At 48.3% G+C, this 17,046-nt stretch overlaps 4 protein-coding genes across 11 annotated transcripts; 2 read left to right on the top strand and 2 right to left on the bottom strand.

Annotated features, from left to right (window-relative positions):
* The first annotated feature begins 105 nt into the window (after positions 1 to 105).
* LOC118504695 lies at positions 106 to 7,088 on the top strand. Of its 7 annotated transcripts, none has more exons than XM_036039516.1 (6): positions 480 to 751; positions 1,794 to 1,871; positions 3,639 to 3,896; positions 3,976 to 4,129; positions 4,204 to 5,296; positions 5,369 to 7,088. In XM_036039516.1, exons 3-6 carry the CDS (start codon positions 3,775 to 3,777, stop codon positions 5,935 to 5,937), a joined length of 1,938 nt encoding a protein of 645 aa, XP_035895409.1. In that variant the 5' UTR covers positions 480 to 751; positions 1,794 to 1,871; positions 3,639 to 3,774; the 3' UTR covers positions 5,938 to 7,088. The 7 variants fall into 7 exon arrangements, with proteins under 7 accessions (XP_035895415.1, XP_035895409.1, XP_035895408.1 ...); XM_036039519.1 differs by lacking the exon at positions 480 to 751 and adding an exon at positions 1,015 to 1,316; XM_036039522.1 differs by lacking the exons at positions 480 to 751; positions 1,794 to 1,871 and adding an exon at positions 106 to 238.
* Positions 7,089 to 7,215: 127 nt separating this feature from the next.
* Positions 7,216 to 13,243, bottom strand: LOC118504693 (eukaryotic translation initiation factor 2 subunit 3-like). 2 transcript variants are annotated; one of them, XM_036039514.1, is made up of 4 exons: positions 13,024 to 13,243; positions 12,407 to 12,581; positions 7,819 to 8,929; positions 7,216 to 7,730 (listed from the first exon to the last, which is right to left on the bottom strand). In XM_036039514.1, exons 1-4 carry the CDS (start codon positions 13,099 to 13,101, stop codon positions 7,670 to 7,672), a joined length of 1,425 nt encoding a protein of 474 aa, XP_035895407.1. In that variant the 5' UTR covers positions 13,102 to 13,243; the 3' UTR covers positions 7,216 to 7,669. The 2 variants fall into 2 exon arrangements, with proteins under 2 accessions (XP_035895407.1, XP_035895406.1); XM_036039513.1 differs by lacking the exons at positions 7,216 to 7,730; positions 7,819 to 8,929 and adding an exon at positions 9,162 to 11,670.
* Positions 13,244 to 13,531: 288 nt separating this feature from the next.
* On the top strand, positions 13,532 to 15,217 carry LOC118504697 (protein SET). The gene is made up of 2 exons (XM_036039525.1): positions 13,532 to 14,319; positions 14,400 to 15,217. Exons 1-2 carry the CDS (start codon positions 13,902 to 13,904, stop codon positions 14,738 to 14,740), a joined length of 759 nt encoding a protein of 252 aa, XP_035895418.1. The 5' UTR covers positions 13,532 to 13,901; the 3' UTR covers positions 14,741 to 15,217.
* A 118-nt stretch (positions 15,218 to 15,335) lies between these two features.
* On the bottom strand, positions 15,336 to 16,546 carry LOC118504698 (ATP synthase subunit O, mitochondrial). Its single transcript, XM_036039526.1, has 3 exons — positions 16,389 to 16,546; positions 15,751 to 16,197; positions 15,336 to 15,685 (listed from the first exon to the last, which is right to left on the bottom strand). Exons 1-3 carry the CDS (start codon positions 16,416 to 16,418, stop codon positions 15,530 to 15,532), a joined length of 633 nt encoding a protein of 210 aa, XP_035895419.1. The 5' UTR covers positions 16,419 to 16,546; the 3' UTR covers positions 15,336 to 15,529.
* Between the last annotated feature and the right edge of the window lie 500 nt (positions 16,547 to 17,046).

The raw sequence follows: 17,046 nt of genomic DNA, 5'->3' as shown, positions 1-17,046 counted from the left end.
TGGTGTCCGTGTGGTCCGCTACCTACATACTTCCTGAGGAATCGCGAATCGCGGCTACATATTTCGTACTACAAAACACGCGGACACAACGCTCACTCTCACTCGAGCTTTGTAGACGGGATCGTGACGCAGAAGGAGAAATGTTTGAATATTTCCCTTTTTAAAGTTAGTAAAATATTGGTGTTTTTTTGTAAAATGTGCTTCAAAGCGTCACGTTGAATTTATCAGCATATAGAAGGTAAAAGTCATATTTACATATTTCTTCACATTACCGAATTATCTTCTTACTTTAAAACCTGCGTACCAGGCAAACACGTGCATTACACCAAAGTAATTATGACCATTCTACAGCACTTATCGCACTCACAATGGCTAAGTGCACATGGAGCTCGCTCTCGCACTCTCTCACGCACGCTGCCAACACTCTCTCAATTTCGGTCTTCTCGTACCGCCGTTGGCTGCTCGATGATTGTTTGGCAGTTTTTGCACGCGAGGCGCGCGCGATATGTTCTACGCACACCCCGCGGAACGTTCGGTAGTATTAGAACGGTGTTAGCATCCTCCACCCAGCCGCAGACGGCTACTGTGCGTAAATGAAACGCTCGACAGTAAACCGTTGCATGTGAGTGAATAAAGTTTAGCGAATGCGTTTACGGAACAAACATTTCCTACCTAAAAATCGATGCTGCTTAACCTCCCGGGAGTGTTGCTTTTTTGTGAACAGTGTAATGATAAAGTGAGACCCAGCAAGGTAGTTTGAAAAAAAAAAACAAAACAATTACATGCGTATTACATACATTTCGATAAACAAAGTAGGCGATGGCAAAGGATGTATGGTGATGATTACCAGTGGGTGTCTTCGGTGGGCTCTTGTAGACTACTTCACAGGAAATCGGAAACAGCCAAGGACTTTGAACTTGGATAAACGGCTTGAGCTCAAAGCATCCTTTCGATTCAGAGGCAGGGAGGCACCTGTTTGAAAGCCCTCCCCCCCCCCCCCCACCCCCTCTTATTCGACAACTTACGTCCTTATGTAATGTGTTGTTTCGCTGCAGTTGGTTACTAGGAGCATACAATCAGCTCCCTAACCATAGCAATCGTGTGGTAACGCGGGACACTACCAAATGCCATTCGGCAGTGAGCAGAACGAAGGATATCGATTATTTTCACAACCACCGTCGCCAGTCCTTGCGAAACGCTGTGCCAGTGAGCAAGTAACCGGTAGTGCCTTGTGGGAGCAGCTGCACCGGCAAAAAGGATTCGTACACGACGGTGGTGAACACCTATCCAGGCTCATTAAAAGGGGATAAAGTAAGGTACAATAGTGTGTGTGTGAAAAACTCCCTCGAGGAGGGTTCATCTAGAACGGCGTAAGGATATGTTTCCATCGTTCTGTGTGTGTGTGTGGGGTTTGATAGAGGATGGCGCGTCACAATTACATCTTGGGTTGCTTGGATTGTTGAATTTTGAAGCCGCTCTGTGCAAAAAGCAAACCCAATCTGACGCACACTGCTCTGGTTCGAGTGTTTTTTTATTTTAGTTTCTTTATGTGTTTGGCAACGTGCCATATAACACGAAATGGGTAGAAGCAAACAAATATCCGGCTTGTATCATCAGCTGGTGGTGTGGTGCCGGATATTCAGAAGCAACAAATTGGCATCTCCAGTATTCAGTGTTAGTAAGACGCGAGAGTCCACTATTGATGCTGAACTTTCTTTTTTTTTTATTTATTTGTGGCGATGATTAATGCCATCATAAACGGTGTACAACGATCCGGTCCGACGATACGCCAGACTGTCGAACACCCTCTGACCGGGCGGAACCGGTAACAGGGGAAGTGTACGAAAAAGTAACGAGTTGACACGGTTAAGGTCAGTACAAAATAACCCCCAGCAAGGGGTAAAGATCTAAGGGTGTAAAAATATAGGTAAAAAATAATGTAAAACAATACTTCCAGAACAATACCATATGCACCGTTCTTCGGTGCTCGTTGTACGGTTATCGGAAAACCAACCCCAAAAGAAACCGAGCCCGCAGGTTTCTGCCTTGTTTCTGCACCTTTCAGCCCATTGTTCTTAGAAGCTCATGCCATTTATTTTTACACGGGAGATATTGCAACCCGCATGGTAAAAAACTGGTACGCTGTTCGCCGGTTCCACGAGGCCCACAGTAAAACACGGACTCTAGCCTTGTTTTGCCAATATTCATTTGTTGCGGTTGTAGTCGCTTTTTCGTTCTGGCTCCGATAACATATCAAGCGAAGTTTCATTCGATCTAATTTGAAAGCGTCACCAATTCGATTGTTGGCCGCCGCTCATACCGCATGTTCGCGATCACAATTGATGATATTAAATGGCAGCTACACGCAGCAGCTAATGAACGATACACAGAACGCTGGCCACACCGGGAAAAAGGGGCGGCCTCGGAGCAGAAAGCGCATTGCAGTACTATCATCACTACTCTATCAACTGCTTTCTGTTAGTGTGGAAACCGCGGAAAGTGGGCACGCGGACGCACATGATCGTGAAGCACGTGATCGACAATAGCCTCAGGCGAACCGGCGGGCGGTTGCCATGATTAGAGTGACCATGAACAATTCCATCTCTGGCATCATTTTGCATGCTCACCCGTTCTGCGTCTGTAGCTTATCGAAGGGAGTTAGAAAATGAAAAAGTGTACATTTTTGGAGAATTGTGCTAACACAAATGCTTCAAGCGATTATGTGAATTTGTGACTTAATAGGCGTGCATACGTCATGAGATTATTGCTATTAGTTGCTTCGATCTTCAAGCTACACTTGGATATCAAACCAGATCACGGTTTGCTGGTGATCGAGATTCGGGTGTCTTCCACGCGTACGATGCGCAGATAAGCGAACGAAGACCTAACCCAACAACGGTTGGCAATCACACCTGGGGTGAAATAAGAGGCAGAGATAAAATGCTGGTGGAAATCTCGGTAAACAAACATTTTCGATGCGATGCGTGTGTCAAGATGCCGCAACCAAGTGCGGATATTGTGATAAAAAGTAGGAGCGCGTAGAAGTAAGACTTACTTTTTTAGATTAATCTAACGTCAGCGTCGCAAGATCGACACGAGCAGCGCAATGTAGCATCTGGTGAAATGTGGGTGATCAATAATCGGGGTTGGTATTTTGGCTGTTACAAACAATTGATTGCATTGTGCCTCTAACGGGCAATGTTTGTGTGGTTTGTTAAGCCTCAACCTCAGGGCCAAAGTCATGAGCAACTTGAAGGCATGATTCAACGTCTCTTTTGAAGAATCGCCCCATAATAACAACATTGATAACTCTATGATTCATTGTACGTTTTAAATGAAAACAATCTGCAGCTTGCATTCGCAATATAGAATTTGCCGTCGTTTTTCTGTGGTTCTATGTGGTGATGATGATGCTGTATTGTATACACAGTGCCACTCATCGGTGGACCTTCAGCTAAAATCCCACCGAAAGCAAATATATGCTTATCCAACAGCTCGCAGCTGGAGGCCTACGTGGTAAAAGGGGCCGTGAAACACTCTGCACATACAGCTTCACAGCCGCTGAGTTGTAGAAATGATAATAGTAATAAGTTTTTAATAAAAAAAATAAACTAAAAACATTAATTTTTCGCTGCCAGAAATATGCTGAATGTTCTACACGTGTATGAGACGTGTATGGAAAGAATACTTCGTTGAGCGAAGTTCTCCAGAGGATTTACAGCTTTGGGCGCACAAAAGGGACCAGGCCCCCCGTCCCACCACCACGGCCACATCATGCACCAGTGTCGAAAATTTACACGAAGAAATCTGCTCTTTTTGCTAACGATCGGTGTCGTGTATCTGCTGCTCGATCACTACTTCAATGGGGAAGATTATGGAGACAACAGAGAAAAACTGTAAGTACTGCGCGCGATCACCATTGCCACGATGTTAATGAATCTCTCTATTTTTGTGAATTTTCCTCCTCCATTGCAGTGTGCTAATCGAAGAATCCATTAAATCACTCGCGAATCAGGGTGCTTGCAAGATGCCAAGTTTACCGGTAGATTCGCCGGAAATGTTGAGCTTCCTCAAGGACGAACAACCGATCGAGTGTGGTAGCGAACTCCAAGACTGGGTAGCATGTGAGGTACGGTCGTGACATTGAATCTTTCCTTTTATTTCTTCACAAAACTTTCCTTACCCTTGCGTTGCATTTTGCAGAAATCGGTTTGTAATATAAAGCCGGAAGTTATCAAGGAAAAGGGTAAAATTACCTGCGACTATGCCGACATCCTACGGCAGAGCGACTTTAAGCTGTCGTTTGGCGAGACGACACGTACATCTGGCAGCTACACCCTGCAGGGCAGTGACTTTGTGCGGGCCAAGTGTTGGACGGACAGTCGTACCGAGCGGTGGCAGGGTTTGCTGATAGGCATCCGGCAGGATGAGCAGATACGGGCACGGTCCAGCTGGAACAAGGAATCCGCCCTGAACGTGCTGATGCTTGGTTTCGATTCGCTCAGCCGCAACGCGTTTCAGCGCAAGCTACCGAAGGCTTACAAATACCTGACCAAGTACCTCGGAGCGGACGTACTGCAGGGGTACAACATCGTGGGCGATGGGACACCGCAGGCGCTGATCCCACTGCTGACCGGGTTCACCGAGCTGGAACTGCCCGACACACGGCGCCGGATGAAGAACACCGAGTACGTGAACGTGTACCCGCTGATCTGGCAGGAGTACGAGAAGTACGGGTACGTGACCGCATTCAACGAAGACGTCCCGAACATAGGCACGTTTTCCTACCGGTTGAATGGGTTCGACGAGCAGCCGACTGATCACTACATGCGCACGTACTATCTGGCGATTGAGGCGTACCTTAGCTACTACAAGCGGCTGTGCATTGGGGCGAAACCGCGCCATAAGGTGATGCTGGACTATACGCACGACTTTATGACGAACTATCACCCAGGCAAACCGCGCTTCGTGTTCAGCTTTCACGGTGAACTGTCGCACGATTCCATCAATTTGGTCGGTGTAGCCGACACCGACCTGACCAACTGGTTGGTGGAACTGAAGAAGTCCGGTGTGCTGAACAGCACGATACTGGTGCTGATGTCGGACCATGGGAACCGTTTCGCCGAGGTGCGCAATACGCTGCAGGGTAAGCAGGAGGAGCGATTGCCGTTCTTCAGCTTTACCTTTCCCGACTGGTTCAAGGCGCACTACAAGGAGCAGTACGAGAATTTCCGCCAGAATCTCGATCGGCTCGTCACACCGTTCGATATACACGAAACGCTGCAGGACATATTGAGTGAGTGGTGCTGGCAGCCCAGCGTTTGTCCTACAGCGTAACTAACATTTCCATTTCCCATGCATTCCACAGCTCTGCAAACGCTCAAAGCCAAGCAAAAGCCGGCCGTATCGCGCGCCATTTCGCTGTTCGACGCCATACCCCAGAATCGGTCGTGTGCGGATGCGTACATCGAACCACACTGGTGTGCGTGCCTGAACTGGCAACCGATCAACGATACGACCTCCTCGGAGGAAGTGTTCCGTTCGGCGAAAACGATCGTCGATACGATCAATCACCACACGGAGCGACACCGGGGCATCTGTGCGTTGCTCACGCTGGACGAAATCCGGTGGGCGGCCCGGCTGCAACCGCACGAAGGATTGGTCCGTTTCAAGCAGAACCGCGACACGGACGGCTTTCTGGGCGACTTCTCGTCCGACGCGATACGCGTGCCGCACGATATGTACCAGGTGAAGCTCGTCACCAACCCCAGCAAGGCGATCTACGAAGCGAGCGTGCTGCACGACCGGGCGAACAATCGATACAGGGTGAAGCTGGGTGATATTTCGCGCATCAACAAGTACGGCGAGCAGGCCAACTGCATCTACGACCGGGATCCGGAGATGCGCAAATTTTGCTACTGCAAGGATGACCATTGAGAGAGAGTGTGAAATGCTTGCTTGCCGCAGGTTTTCTGTTGCTCTATCGTTGTTGCGTTGCTGTGTCCGTATGAATGTTGTTATCCAGTCCTTTTACTGCATTTTGATCGTGTAATATGTGTGGGGCGGTGGTGTGGTAGACTGTAATAATGCCTACCTCCCTTTTCGACAGGATATGTGCACTTGGTACTACACCATTGTCCTATCTGTCTGACTGATCCAGCAGCAGTGGTCGTCTGCTGCCGACTTTTGCTACACCAGACACTGACTCTCATCCATAAAAGCAGAAACAGAAAAAAAACCTCAGCCGCCTATCACACTTGCTTCTACGCTGCATTTCGGTACACGGCGAAGGTTTCCTTGTAAATACATCCTTCACTACATGTCCACAGAAAGCAGAAACCAAGCAAAGGGTGGCATTGCTGCGGTATTAATACTACTCATATTAGTGTTTTTTATATATATACATATACATTTAAAAACGTATTCGTGGATCGAATAAATCGAATCCCCTGCAACAACCGGCGCCGACGACCGTCGATATGCAGATGATAGGATGTTTAAGAAACTCACCACAAACTACCGCTGTAGATGTGTGAAATGTTCGTGAAGCAATCGTAGTAACCGGAGGGTGATAGACGGGCGCGGGATGCTCCCAACAACACCACACCCTTCACTCATCGGTGTGTTCGTGTGAGAGCATCCCGTGCAAAGCTTAAAGTGTGCAAGTGTAAATCTTGTCGCGGTTAGTTAGGATAAGTGGCACAGCGAGAACTCGAACGCCACCGTGTTTTCGTGAGGACGGCGACGTATGCAGAGAGCGTGTCATAAGAACGAATCTCCTTTATTTAATTTAGTTAAGATCCAATTTGCAAACGTATCGGACGCGCGCTAATTTTCAGGAAATCTCATAAAAAGGGCGTTGAATTTATTTAGGCACAAAAGCCCGAAGTAAAACTCAAATAAGTTGCGTCAAACGCGTTGGATTTGGTGAAAAAAAAAAAAACAGTGAAAAGTTGAATTAGGTTTGATAAGGTGTGGTAAGGATTTGTGTTATATTTTTAGGTGTACTATTTAGGCAATCAACAGGAATGATTTTAAGAAGGAAAAAAGCGACGAATGAATTAAATGCAAAGCGTTCTTCTATAAAACTGTGGGCAGACCCCGTTCTTCGTGGAAATATCCGAAAAGACCGTTTCGCGGACACAGGTTGAGGTATTTAGCAACAGGATTTCCACATTTCTTTCTAGTATAATGGCAAATAGGTGGTAGCCTTAGTTTGTGATTTGATTTTCTGGGAGTAAGTGTATTTTCTGACCGAGGTTTTCCTTTGCATTTTCCGTGCCCTTCTCCAACCGAACCCCCACCCCACATAACATAGTCCAGTCCTGCTGCGTTTGGTAAACGTTCATAATTCTGTTGCTGGTGGTCGGACCAGAGGGGGGGCAGACACACGCGAATTGGTGACCTTCACTGTACCACCACCTAACTACACTCATCGTTGCTGAAGAGGTCCGATCACTTCCCTCGGTGGTACAGTCGATGGAAAAGGTCAACCAGTCCATCGTTGTTTTTTTTCGTCTAATACAAAAACAAAATAACACTATCCTACCTGACCCAAAACGTTCCTCTGTTGCTGCGGTTTCAGTGAGTTTCTGCCGTTGATATTACGGTTACGATCTAAAATGTGTGTGTAATGTTTTGCAGAACGGCGATCGTGCTTTACTTTGCTTTAGTTTTCCTTCAGTGGCTCGATGACGGTACCGCCGCGAATCTGTCCCCATCCAATCAAACTGAGGAAGGTAAAGGAAGCAAAAAACGTAAGAATTAGGATAAAAACACACACACACACACTCCCCATTCTTAATTCGTCCAACTTACCGCCAATGGTTCTCCACACGCCGACTGAGCGCAATCTTTTCGTTCTTCTCCGTACACACCGGATTCGTGAGCGCGATCTTTGCCAAATCGGCACGCGTAGCAACCACGCGACCGCCAGTACTGAGCGAACCAATGTTGACCAGCAGCATCTCGTGCCGGACGAGCTTCTGCACCTTCGCGCCCTTCTTGTCACCCTCGGTACGGACACCGAGCAGGCGCTTCAGCAGATAGTACGACACTTCCAGCTCGATGAAGATGTTGGGCAGTGCGCCGACCGCTCCCAGCACCTGGCCGACCAAACGATCCGCACGGCACAGCGTCGGCTCAATCTTCGTACCGACACCGATCAGCCCACCGGGCACCGCAAACTGCAGCTCGTTCTGCTCGGTGTACAGCGAGACAATCTTCGAGAAGATCGGCTTGCACGTCAACCGGCCCTCGGCGTCCTTGCTCACCAGCCCCGGACGTACCTCGATCTCCTGGCCAACCTTCAGCACGCCCTGCAGGATCGAACCGCCGGCAACGCCACCCTTCAGATCGTTCACCTCGCACCCGGGCTTGTTTACGTCGAACGAACGGATCACGATCAGGCGCGGCGCGTCGATAAAGTTGCGCGGCGGAATGGGAATCTTCTTCGTGATGTACTCGCACAGCACCTCGATGTTGTACTTGAGCTGGGCGGAAATCGGAATGATTGGGGCACCTTCCGCCACCGTGCCCTGCACGAACTTTACGATCTGCTCGTACTGCTCCTTCGCCTGCGTATCCTTCACCAGGTCGATCTTGTTCTGCAGGATGATGATGTGCTTCAGCTTCATGATCTCGATGGCGGCCAAATGCTCCGACGTTTGGGGCTGCGGGCAGGATTCGTTGCCCGCGATCAGCAGCAGCGCAGCGTCCATGACGGCGGCACCGTTCAACATGGTAGCCATGAGGATGTCGTGACCGGGGCAATCGACAAAGCTGACATGGCGCACCAATTGGAAGCGTCCGGTACAGGCCGGCCGGTAGCACGGGAAGCTATCGTCCTTGCTGGAGCCGCCCGACGTGAAGCATGTCGGCCGGAGGCATTTGGGATTGTCACACTTGTAGATCTTCGCGTTAGCATAACCTATCACGGTGGAAGAGAACAAAGGGGACATCATTTTATGACGTTTGTAGTTTTGATGGATTCGCTAAAGGTTAATCCGCAGGACGCAGGACCGACTATGATCAGCCAAGGGTAAAATCAAGTCCAGAAATGGCAGGACGAAGGACGCAGGGCCGACTGTGACCAGTCAAGGGTAAAATCAAGTCCAGAAATGGCAGGACGAAGACAGCCGCTTTATTTAAAACACATTACATTCGGGTAGGGGTTAAAAGAGTATTTCCATTTATTCAATACTTATAGCTAGGACATTATACACACCAGCACTTCCAACCGATTTTAGAAGATAAACTTTCTACAGTTTGCACTGCCACACCGGCACTCCGTAACGCCTTTGGTATTTCGACCACTCGCGATGCCGCTGCCGGTGGTGGTGGTAGTGCTGTCCCCGGATGATGCATCCGTCGTCCCGTTTGCCGTCGCTTCGTCCCCATCCCCGTTCTTCGATGCACCATTCGGCACGCTGTTCGTAGCGGTAGTCGTAACCTGTGCGTGGTAGTTGAATGTCAGCTCTTCCCCGATTTCGATGCGCCGCAGAGCGAAAAACGCCAGCCGGGGCAGGTACGGATCGAGACAATCGATCCACACCGACCAGATGCCACAGTTCGGATCGCACGAATGGTTAAAGAAGCGCGTCACGTTGCCGTACCGGGCCGCGTCCAGTGTGTACGGATTGTCCGAATCGTTGAAGTCCAGATCGAACAGGTACGTCCTACCGACGGCATCGTACTCCCGGCCCCGCTTTTCCGCCTCATCGTACGATATCACCTCGCCGCAGTACTCGGAGATGTATTGGCCTTCGTAAATGACCGCATTGGTCCGGACGCCCCAGCCCCGTCCGTTCGATGTTTTGAACAGTGTCAGATTGCATTTACCCCCATTCTGCACCACCCGGTTCAGACAGTCCGGGCCGCAGGCGCACTTTTTGTTGCACTCAAAGATCGGTGCACCGGGCTGCAGCAAAAGTCGCTTCTTCACGCTGTACGCAAACCGGCCCTCGGATAGCTTGCCGCAGCAGTTGCTCCGGTTGGTGCACGGTGCGCACTCGCAGCCGACGGGCGGATCGTTCGGTATGGAGATCCCTTCGGCGGATATGTTCGCGCGCAGGTAGATAAAGTTGCTCGGTGGCGCATCGAGATCTTGCTCGTTTTCCACCACAATGCGAAGCGTCGGTTCGTGCTCGTTGATGTGGTTCTCGAACTGGCGCAGCTGTTCCAGCTGCTCGCGGCGCTTGGCGAACGACAGCTCGCGGCGCATATTCAGGGCGACTCGATCCCGGACGCACTTGTCGCGCCTACGGTTCATCCACAGCTTGGACAGCAGAATCAGATCGGCCCGCAGCTCGTTCCAATCGTACTGCTTATGCTCGAGCAGTATTTCTTGAAACGGTTTGCTACCGTTCGCGTGTTGCTCGACCGTCGCCAAGTATTCGTCACTCGCCTTAACCGTGCCCCTTATGCGCTCTACCCAGTACTGCCACCAAGCAAGCTGATCGGTCAGAAAGCTGTCCAGCAGTAAGCAGCTGCTGACGTTGCTCAGCGGCTCCCAAGTGTTCTGTTCGCTCGGGTAGCCCTGCCATTTGACGAAGAATACGGGCACATTGCCCACCCTCTGAATGTCCTCGATCGCTTCAACGGTGTACTCCTTTTGCTGGGTGGTTGTTGACTTTCTGCGTTGTTTCGAGCCGCTTCCGCCGGTATTAGTTTTGTTGACCATTTTGGCTGGTGCATCGTTCGAAGGTGTACCATTAGACGATTTGTGGGGGGCAACGTTTGCTTTCGTTGTCCGTTGTGGTGTGGTGGTTGAGCTTTTCGCCGATTTGTCCACTTTACATTCCCTGTGCGTTGATTTTGTTACCTTTGATTTGCTTGTGTTTTTGCTGCTGTCGCTTTGCTGCTCCTTTGGCCGTGTGGAGCTAGACTTTCTTCTTTGTTTCGAACCGCTTCTGCCGCCGGCAGAGTTGGAGAGTATTTTACTTTGGCCGACTTTTGCATCGTTCGACGGTGTGCCATTAGCTGATTGGGAGCCAGCGTTTGCTGCTGTGGCTGCCAGATTATCGAGGCTTAGGTCGGCCGACAGGTCCACCTTACATTCCCTGTACGGTGATAAAACGGACAACGCCGTTGGTGTCTTCGATTCGCTTAATTTATCCTGTGCGCTTTTGCCGTTTCGTGTCGGTGTGATGGATCGTTCTGTATCCCGTTCCACTTTAATGGTTATTTTCGGGATGCCAGAGCTCGAAAGCCCATTAGCCGGGGAAATAATGTCCGTACTTTGGTCGTCTGTCAGCAGCTCCTTCTTGATGGAGCTAGCCGGAAGTGATAATCGTTTTGCCTTGTCGTTAAGTGGCTGGCGCAAGACACCCGACGCACGCTGTTCTGACGACGAAGTGGATTTTGAACGCTGACTTCTGGCTATACGCGCTGGCGGTGAGCTTTCGGGAGGCGAAAGATGAAAAAAATCGAAAATCTTTGCCTGTTTCATGCGATGCGATTCGCTGGTGCTTGTGGGACTCTCGTCCAATCCGTTCGTGACAGTGGAGAGCTTCCTTTTCCGGTTTACGGTGGGTGTGTTCCTACTACTACTGCTATCGAGTGTCGCGTGACTGTAAGGTGATTTGTACTGCTTATGTATCTTGTCCACGTAACTTTCCATTTCTTTTGGGTCATTATTCAATGTATTGATAAAACTCATCGACAAAGGTTCTGGTACGCGACGACACCACCGAAGGAACAGTGCGCGAAGATGCGGGTAGACGTGCATATGTGTGGCGCGTGGCGAGGTGTAGCGAAATAGAGAGAGAGAGAGAGAGAGAGAGAAAATACAGAAAATTATAGATACATGTTTACTTAAATGAAAAGTAGTTAAAGGGAAATTGATCTATACTCGGTAACTAAGATATACTTAAGCAAGAAACACCGGTCATCTAGCAATAATTATCTGTGTCTGTATTTTCTCTTGCTTTCTCTCATCTCACCGCAGGCGCACGCACATCGATATTACACGATTCTACACCCATTCTTCGACAGGTAATCAACAACGGTCGAGAAGTACATATTTTAAACGAAACCCATGATGATGTCCCAATCGCACAACGGGTTAACAAGCATGGGGAATTAGTAAGACACAACCAAGGGTATACAAAACATGGTGATGAAAATGTGTTGCCACATGTACAATATGAACTTATGATAGCAAGACAGAAAGCAAACAGAAAATAAAGACCATTTTCAGCAGTCGGACAAAAACGAAAGGATTGATTATAAATATTATGACGGCAGTTTGCGTCGCTTGGAAAAACTTGAAAATCGCAAACCCGCTACCATGATTTGTATTAACTCATTGAAATAGGGCCAAACGATCGACAGGACGGATACGATAAAAGGATCGTAAGACTAACTAACTGCAGCATTTGCAATGTAACTGATTTGCTGTACTTACCCAGTTTGATCGTAATGTTGCGTTCCAGTTCGTTCTTAAAACGAACAGTCTGCACGCCCGAGATGGCCTTCACGACTGTCGATTTACCGTGCGCTACATGGCCGATGGTGCCAATGTTAATTGTAGCCTGTCGCGATATAACTTCCGGCGAGAGCGGTGTTAGCTTCGTAATGTCCTAAAAGTACGGGATACACGAGATTGTTAATGGTTGTTATAAAGCTTAGTCAAACACATTAAATAGGGATGATGGGACCAGCGGTGATTTTTAAGGAGCGTACTTCCCCGGTACCGTTTTTTTTTTGCACCAGCCTACTGTCAATTATTCCGAACACCGGACGGACGGAAACATAACCTAGAAATGGGTCCCTGCTGGTCCCATTGCATCAGCACAGGTAAACAGAATTCTTATCGAAACTACTATCAACCAGCTGAATGATTGATTGATATGATTGTTGGAACCACTATTACAATTGCCTCATTTTACTATATTTCGTAAAAGTATGCCAAAGGCTGGTAAAGGGAAACCGTCTTGTTGGCATCTTTGCAGGTAAAGGGTGTCAGCCAAGCTGAACTACCCGTCTGGAAGTGAGGGAAGACACTTTAGCACCAGTCCTTACCAGCTTCGAGAGATCCTGCTTCTGTAAATGCGGTTGCCCTGTAGTGGCGGTGGACGTTTGCTGATCGCCGGAGGACATTATGATCGTTGTATTTTCACACGCTTCTTTTCTGAATGATCGAATTCCAGAGTGCAGCTAACAACCCGAAAACCTTGGCACACACACGCTTCGACTGACAGGCAGTTCGGTTTACGATGGGCTTTGTGTGGCAGTGTGTGTTTTAGTACAGTCAAAAGAAACTGCTGTCAAAAGAAGTTGTGTATTGGCTGCGTACGTGAAGGAGCTTTTGTGAAATGCATTCAATATTGTACTGTGTACGTGGTTTTGTTCGCTATCAAACCCTTCACAAATAAAATAGCTTATTTAAAATTTATATAATTTCATTCTCACATCAAATATAGCATAAATCCGACTCAAAAGCGATTCGCGAAGGGCCCAGGTTTAGTACAATTACCTGCAGTAGCCGACCGCAGCTTGTAAACGTGCCGCATCATTTGTACCGGTTTTTCTTTGCATGCTAGAAGTCGCTCACAAAACGTCACGTCGTGAAAAAGCATAATTGTTGAAAGGGATAAGCAACAAAAATTATCTACTAACAATCCATATCTCAGCCGCAGAATACATCGCCGAACAGCGGTAGATTAGTTGCAGCGAAGGTACCATCGATTTCGGCAGTTTGCTTGTAGCTTCAGTTGCAAGCGTGCCTGCGCTTTGTTGAAACGCCGGTGCACTTGTTTTGCGTTTGTGTGCGAGTGAGTGTGTGCGTATTGTGTTTGTGCGTGAGCGCGCGGCAAAGTGCTTGGCGCTTTTTGTTTTGCTGGGAAGCGGAATCAAGAGCCGGAACACCTAAGAAATAGTCTCCCCGCGTACCGGTCACGATGGCTACGACGGCTAAGAAAGCGAAGAAATCGGCCGAAGCAATGATCGATGAGCCGGAGGCACTGGAAGCGGTGGACAGTTGCCAGAATGACATCGATGCCCTGAACGAGCAGGCAAGCGAGGAAATACTGAAGGTGGAACAGAAGTACAACGAGAAGCGGAAGCCGCTGTACCAGAAGCGCAACGAGTACATCAAGCGTATTCCCACCTTTTGGATGACGGCCATCATGAATCATCCCCAAATATCCAGCATCCTGGAGCAGGAGGAAGAGGATTGCCTACAGTACCTCGAGAAGCTGGAGGTAGAGGAGTTCGAAGATATCAAGAGCGGATATCGAATTCTGTTTCATTTTGAGGAAAATCCGTTCTTCGAAAATTTGGTACTCACCAAGGAGTTTAAGCTGGGTTCGAACGGAGGTACGAATAGTAAGGCAGCAACGCGTAGCAAGCAGCGGGCAGTCGTTAAAACAATCAGCTCTTTTATTTTTAATTTACAGAAAGTCCTTCCTCGACAAGCACTGCGATCAAATGGAAGCCGGATCACGATCTGACCAAAGTGCTGCCAAAGAAGATGGATAGCAACCGGCGAAAGCGTGGCCTGGAAAATCGAACCTTTTTCGACTGGTTCACCGATAATAATGATCCCATCAATGACGACATTGCCGAACTGATCAAGGACGATCTGTGGCCGAACCCGTTACAGTACTATCTGGTGCCGGATATCGAAGTTGAGCCGGAGGACGATGACGATGGCGATGGTGGTGACGAAGAGTTCGGGGAGGAAGGTGACGAGGAGGAGGTAGATGAGGTGGAAGACGAGGAAGAAAAGACATCTTAAACAAGGTGTAACGTATCTCTTACTGAATAAGAAACAATGCCCTCGTCAGGCGGGAAGGCCATAATAATTCCTGTTGTCGATGGAAAATTCCTGTTGGAAATGGAAATCAAACAAACTGCGTGTACTCGGGTAGGCCGAATGAACAATGTACCGAGTTGTGTGTCGGGTCAAAGCAGAATCTTCTAATCGGAATTCCATAATCTAGTAGAGTAACATTATTTATGCTTAGTGTTGTAAGCAGACAGCATGCAGGCGTACCTACCTGTGGTCAGTATAATGCAGACGTTCCATTTTGTCCCCCCCTATGTTGAGGTGCCCATCCGGGCCCCGACTAGTTGACTCAGACGCCTAGATTCAGAGTGTACTAGATTAGAATCGAACAAGCAGATGAAGTTAATTGTAACTGAGAACGGTCCTTTCCTTAGTGATTTTCCCTAATCACGTGCTAAATATACTATCTTTGACGGAATCAAGTAACGCTAGTTTCGAAATTCAACTTTTACGTTCCATTTCCGAATAACCGTACCGATTCTGCTACATCGATCACCGCCATTTTAGCTTCGAATGTGTATAGAAACAGCTTTGCATGATGGAATCCTTTAAGGAGAAATTATTTTTATTTTATCGGCTGTACTGAACTTCATATTTCTATATGGCCAGCGTCTTTACAATGACACGCCTGACAAAAAAGCCCATTGCAAACCGCTAACCGCCCGCTAGAACGTAACCGCGCAGAGTCTCCCCGGTACCTACATCGTAGGACAGCGTTTGCTGTTTCTATCTCGCAATTTAGACGGGCGACGTAATGATGTCGGTGTACTTCTTGATTTTGCTGGCAACGCTCATATCGACGTACTTATCACCGATCGAAACAACCATACCCCCGATCAGCGCTGGGTCAACCTGGGCCGTCAGCTGGATGGTTTGATTCGGCTTCAGGAATGCCTAAAATGAAAGAGATCAAATTAAATTAACCGTACTTCCCGCCAATGGCATGCCATGGGCCATACCTTAAGCGCATTTTCCAGCTGCTTGCGCTGTCCATCTTCCAGTGGCTTGGCAGTCTTGACCTCACACACCACCTCGCCACGCTCGGCAGCCATGATCAGGCTGAATGCATTGATGATACCGTCCAGGCGACCGAGGCGACCGTTTTCAGCCAGCAGCGTCAGCAGGTTGCCGGTGGCAGCGTTGAACTTCACCTTCGCGGCAACATCCTTCAGGGCGGCGGCCTTGACGTTGCGCTTCGTGGTCGGATCACGCAGCAGATCGCGCATCTTCGGATCCGAGCGCATCTGGCTCTGCAGTCCCTTCAGGTCCTTCTCGACCGCATCCAGAGCCTTCGTCTTCGAGGCAGCCGAGTACAGTGCACAGGCATATCGACCCTCCAGGCCAAATACCTGCACCGGGGGCTTGACCAGCTGAGCGGCGACCGAGCTGGTGCTCAGTTGACGAGCCTGTAAATGTTTTTGCCGGAGTTAAAATTACATAACCCTATAGTGCCTGTGTGCTGCCTGCTGCGGTCCATCACACCTAACCTACACCCGGATCCAGCGAGCACGACCATTGGACGGGAGTGAAAACTCTCGTCGCCAAAGGGAATCGTGTACGCCGGGGGTCGAGTCATCGGATGAGGCAAAGTACTTACCAGAACAGTGAGTTTTCCGGAGGCTGCCATTTTCGCTGTGTCGATGCGGATGGATAAGACAATTTCGAGACGATTGTTTTCGTAAGGAGGTTTGGAAAAGAGGTCGCACCATACGTCACTTCACATTTGACAGGCTGTCAATGTTTGTCTTGACAGTTCAGCGCAATTTGAATTCTGCCACGTGATTGTGGCAGTTGTAAAAATGAAGAAATGAGAAGAAATGTGATAAGTAATTTATTTTAATTCTATTTTAGGTTTCAGATAATTTATTGCTTGATTTGATGTACTTTTGAAGGACATTTGATGGACGTGAAATATAATTTTAAGAAAAAAACGCGGTTAGGAAGGTCTTTTATTTAAAACTTGTTTAATTTTTATTTCATTTCGGAGCGATAGAGAATTTCCGATCTCGGGCGTGAAGTAATTGAGAATTGTGGGTTGAAAATAAAAATCATCCATCCATGGTAGTAAAGTAATACGAAAAATAAGCTAGAAGATGTTTTGTAAACAAAGTTTTCAAGGACTGCTCTCGTCTCGTTAAAGCATTTAGATCAAGCGCTACCGCTAAATCAATTAGGAAAGGAAAGGATTTTTTTGCTGCATCAAGGTACAAATTATGTACAACACACGGCGATTACAACATACCACAGAAGAGGTT

Source organism: Anopheles stephensi, chromosome 2, assembly GCF_013141755.1.
Source record: "Anopheles stephensi strain Indian chromosome 2, UCI_ANSTEP_V1.0, whole genome shotgun sequence".
Lineage (NCBI taxonomy): Eukaryota > Metazoa > Arthropoda > Insecta > Diptera > Culicidae > Anopheles > Anopheles stephensi.
This window is presented reverse-complemented; position numbering and strand designations above follow the sequence as displayed.

Bases quoted from the DNA above. Each gene is read 5' to 3' on its own strand.
- LOC118504693 (XM_036039513.1), bottom strand. From the start codon at position 13,101: ATGTCCTCCGGCGATCAGCAAACGTCCACCGCCACTACAGGGCAACCG. The intron at 12,582-13,023 runs GTAAGGACTGGT...CCGTACTTTTAG, and splicing joins AGCAGGATCTCTCGAAGCTG to GACATTACGAAGCTAACACC. The intron at 11,671-12,406 runs GTAAGTACAGCA...GTCGCGTACCAG, and splicing joins CAACATTACGATCAAACTGG to AACCTTTGTCGATGAGTTTT.
- LOC118504695 (XM_036039522.1), top strand. From the start codon at position 3,775: ATGCACCAGTGTCGAAAATTTACACGAAGAAATCTGCTCTTTTTGCTA. The intron at 4,130-4,203 runs GTACGGTCGTGA...TGCATTTTGCAG, and splicing joins AAGACTGGGTAGCATGTGAG to AAATCGGTTTGTAATATAAA. The intron at 5,297-5,368 runs GTGAGTGGTGCT...TGCATTCCACAG, and splicing joins AACGCTGCAGGACATATTGA to CTCTGCAAACGCTCAAAGCC.
- LOC118504698 (XM_036039526.1), bottom strand. From the start codon at position 16,418: ATGGCAGCCTCCGGAAAACTCACTGTTCTG. The intron at 16,198-16,388 runs GTAAGTACTTTG...AAACATTTACAG, and splicing joins CCGGAAAACTCACTGTTCTG to GCTCGTCAACTGAGCACCAG. The intron at 15,686-15,750 runs GTATGGCCCATG...CTTTCATTTTAG, and splicing joins AGCTGGAAAATGCGCTTAAG to GCATTCCTGAAGCCGAATCA.
- LOC118504697 (XM_036039525.1), top strand. From the start codon at position 13,902: ATGGCTACGACGGCTAAGAAAGCGAAGAAATCGGCCGAAGCAATGATC. The intron at 14,320-14,399 runs GTACGAATAGTA...TTTAATTTACAG, and splicing joins TAAGCTGGGTTCGAACGGAG to AAAGTCCTTCCTCGACAAGC.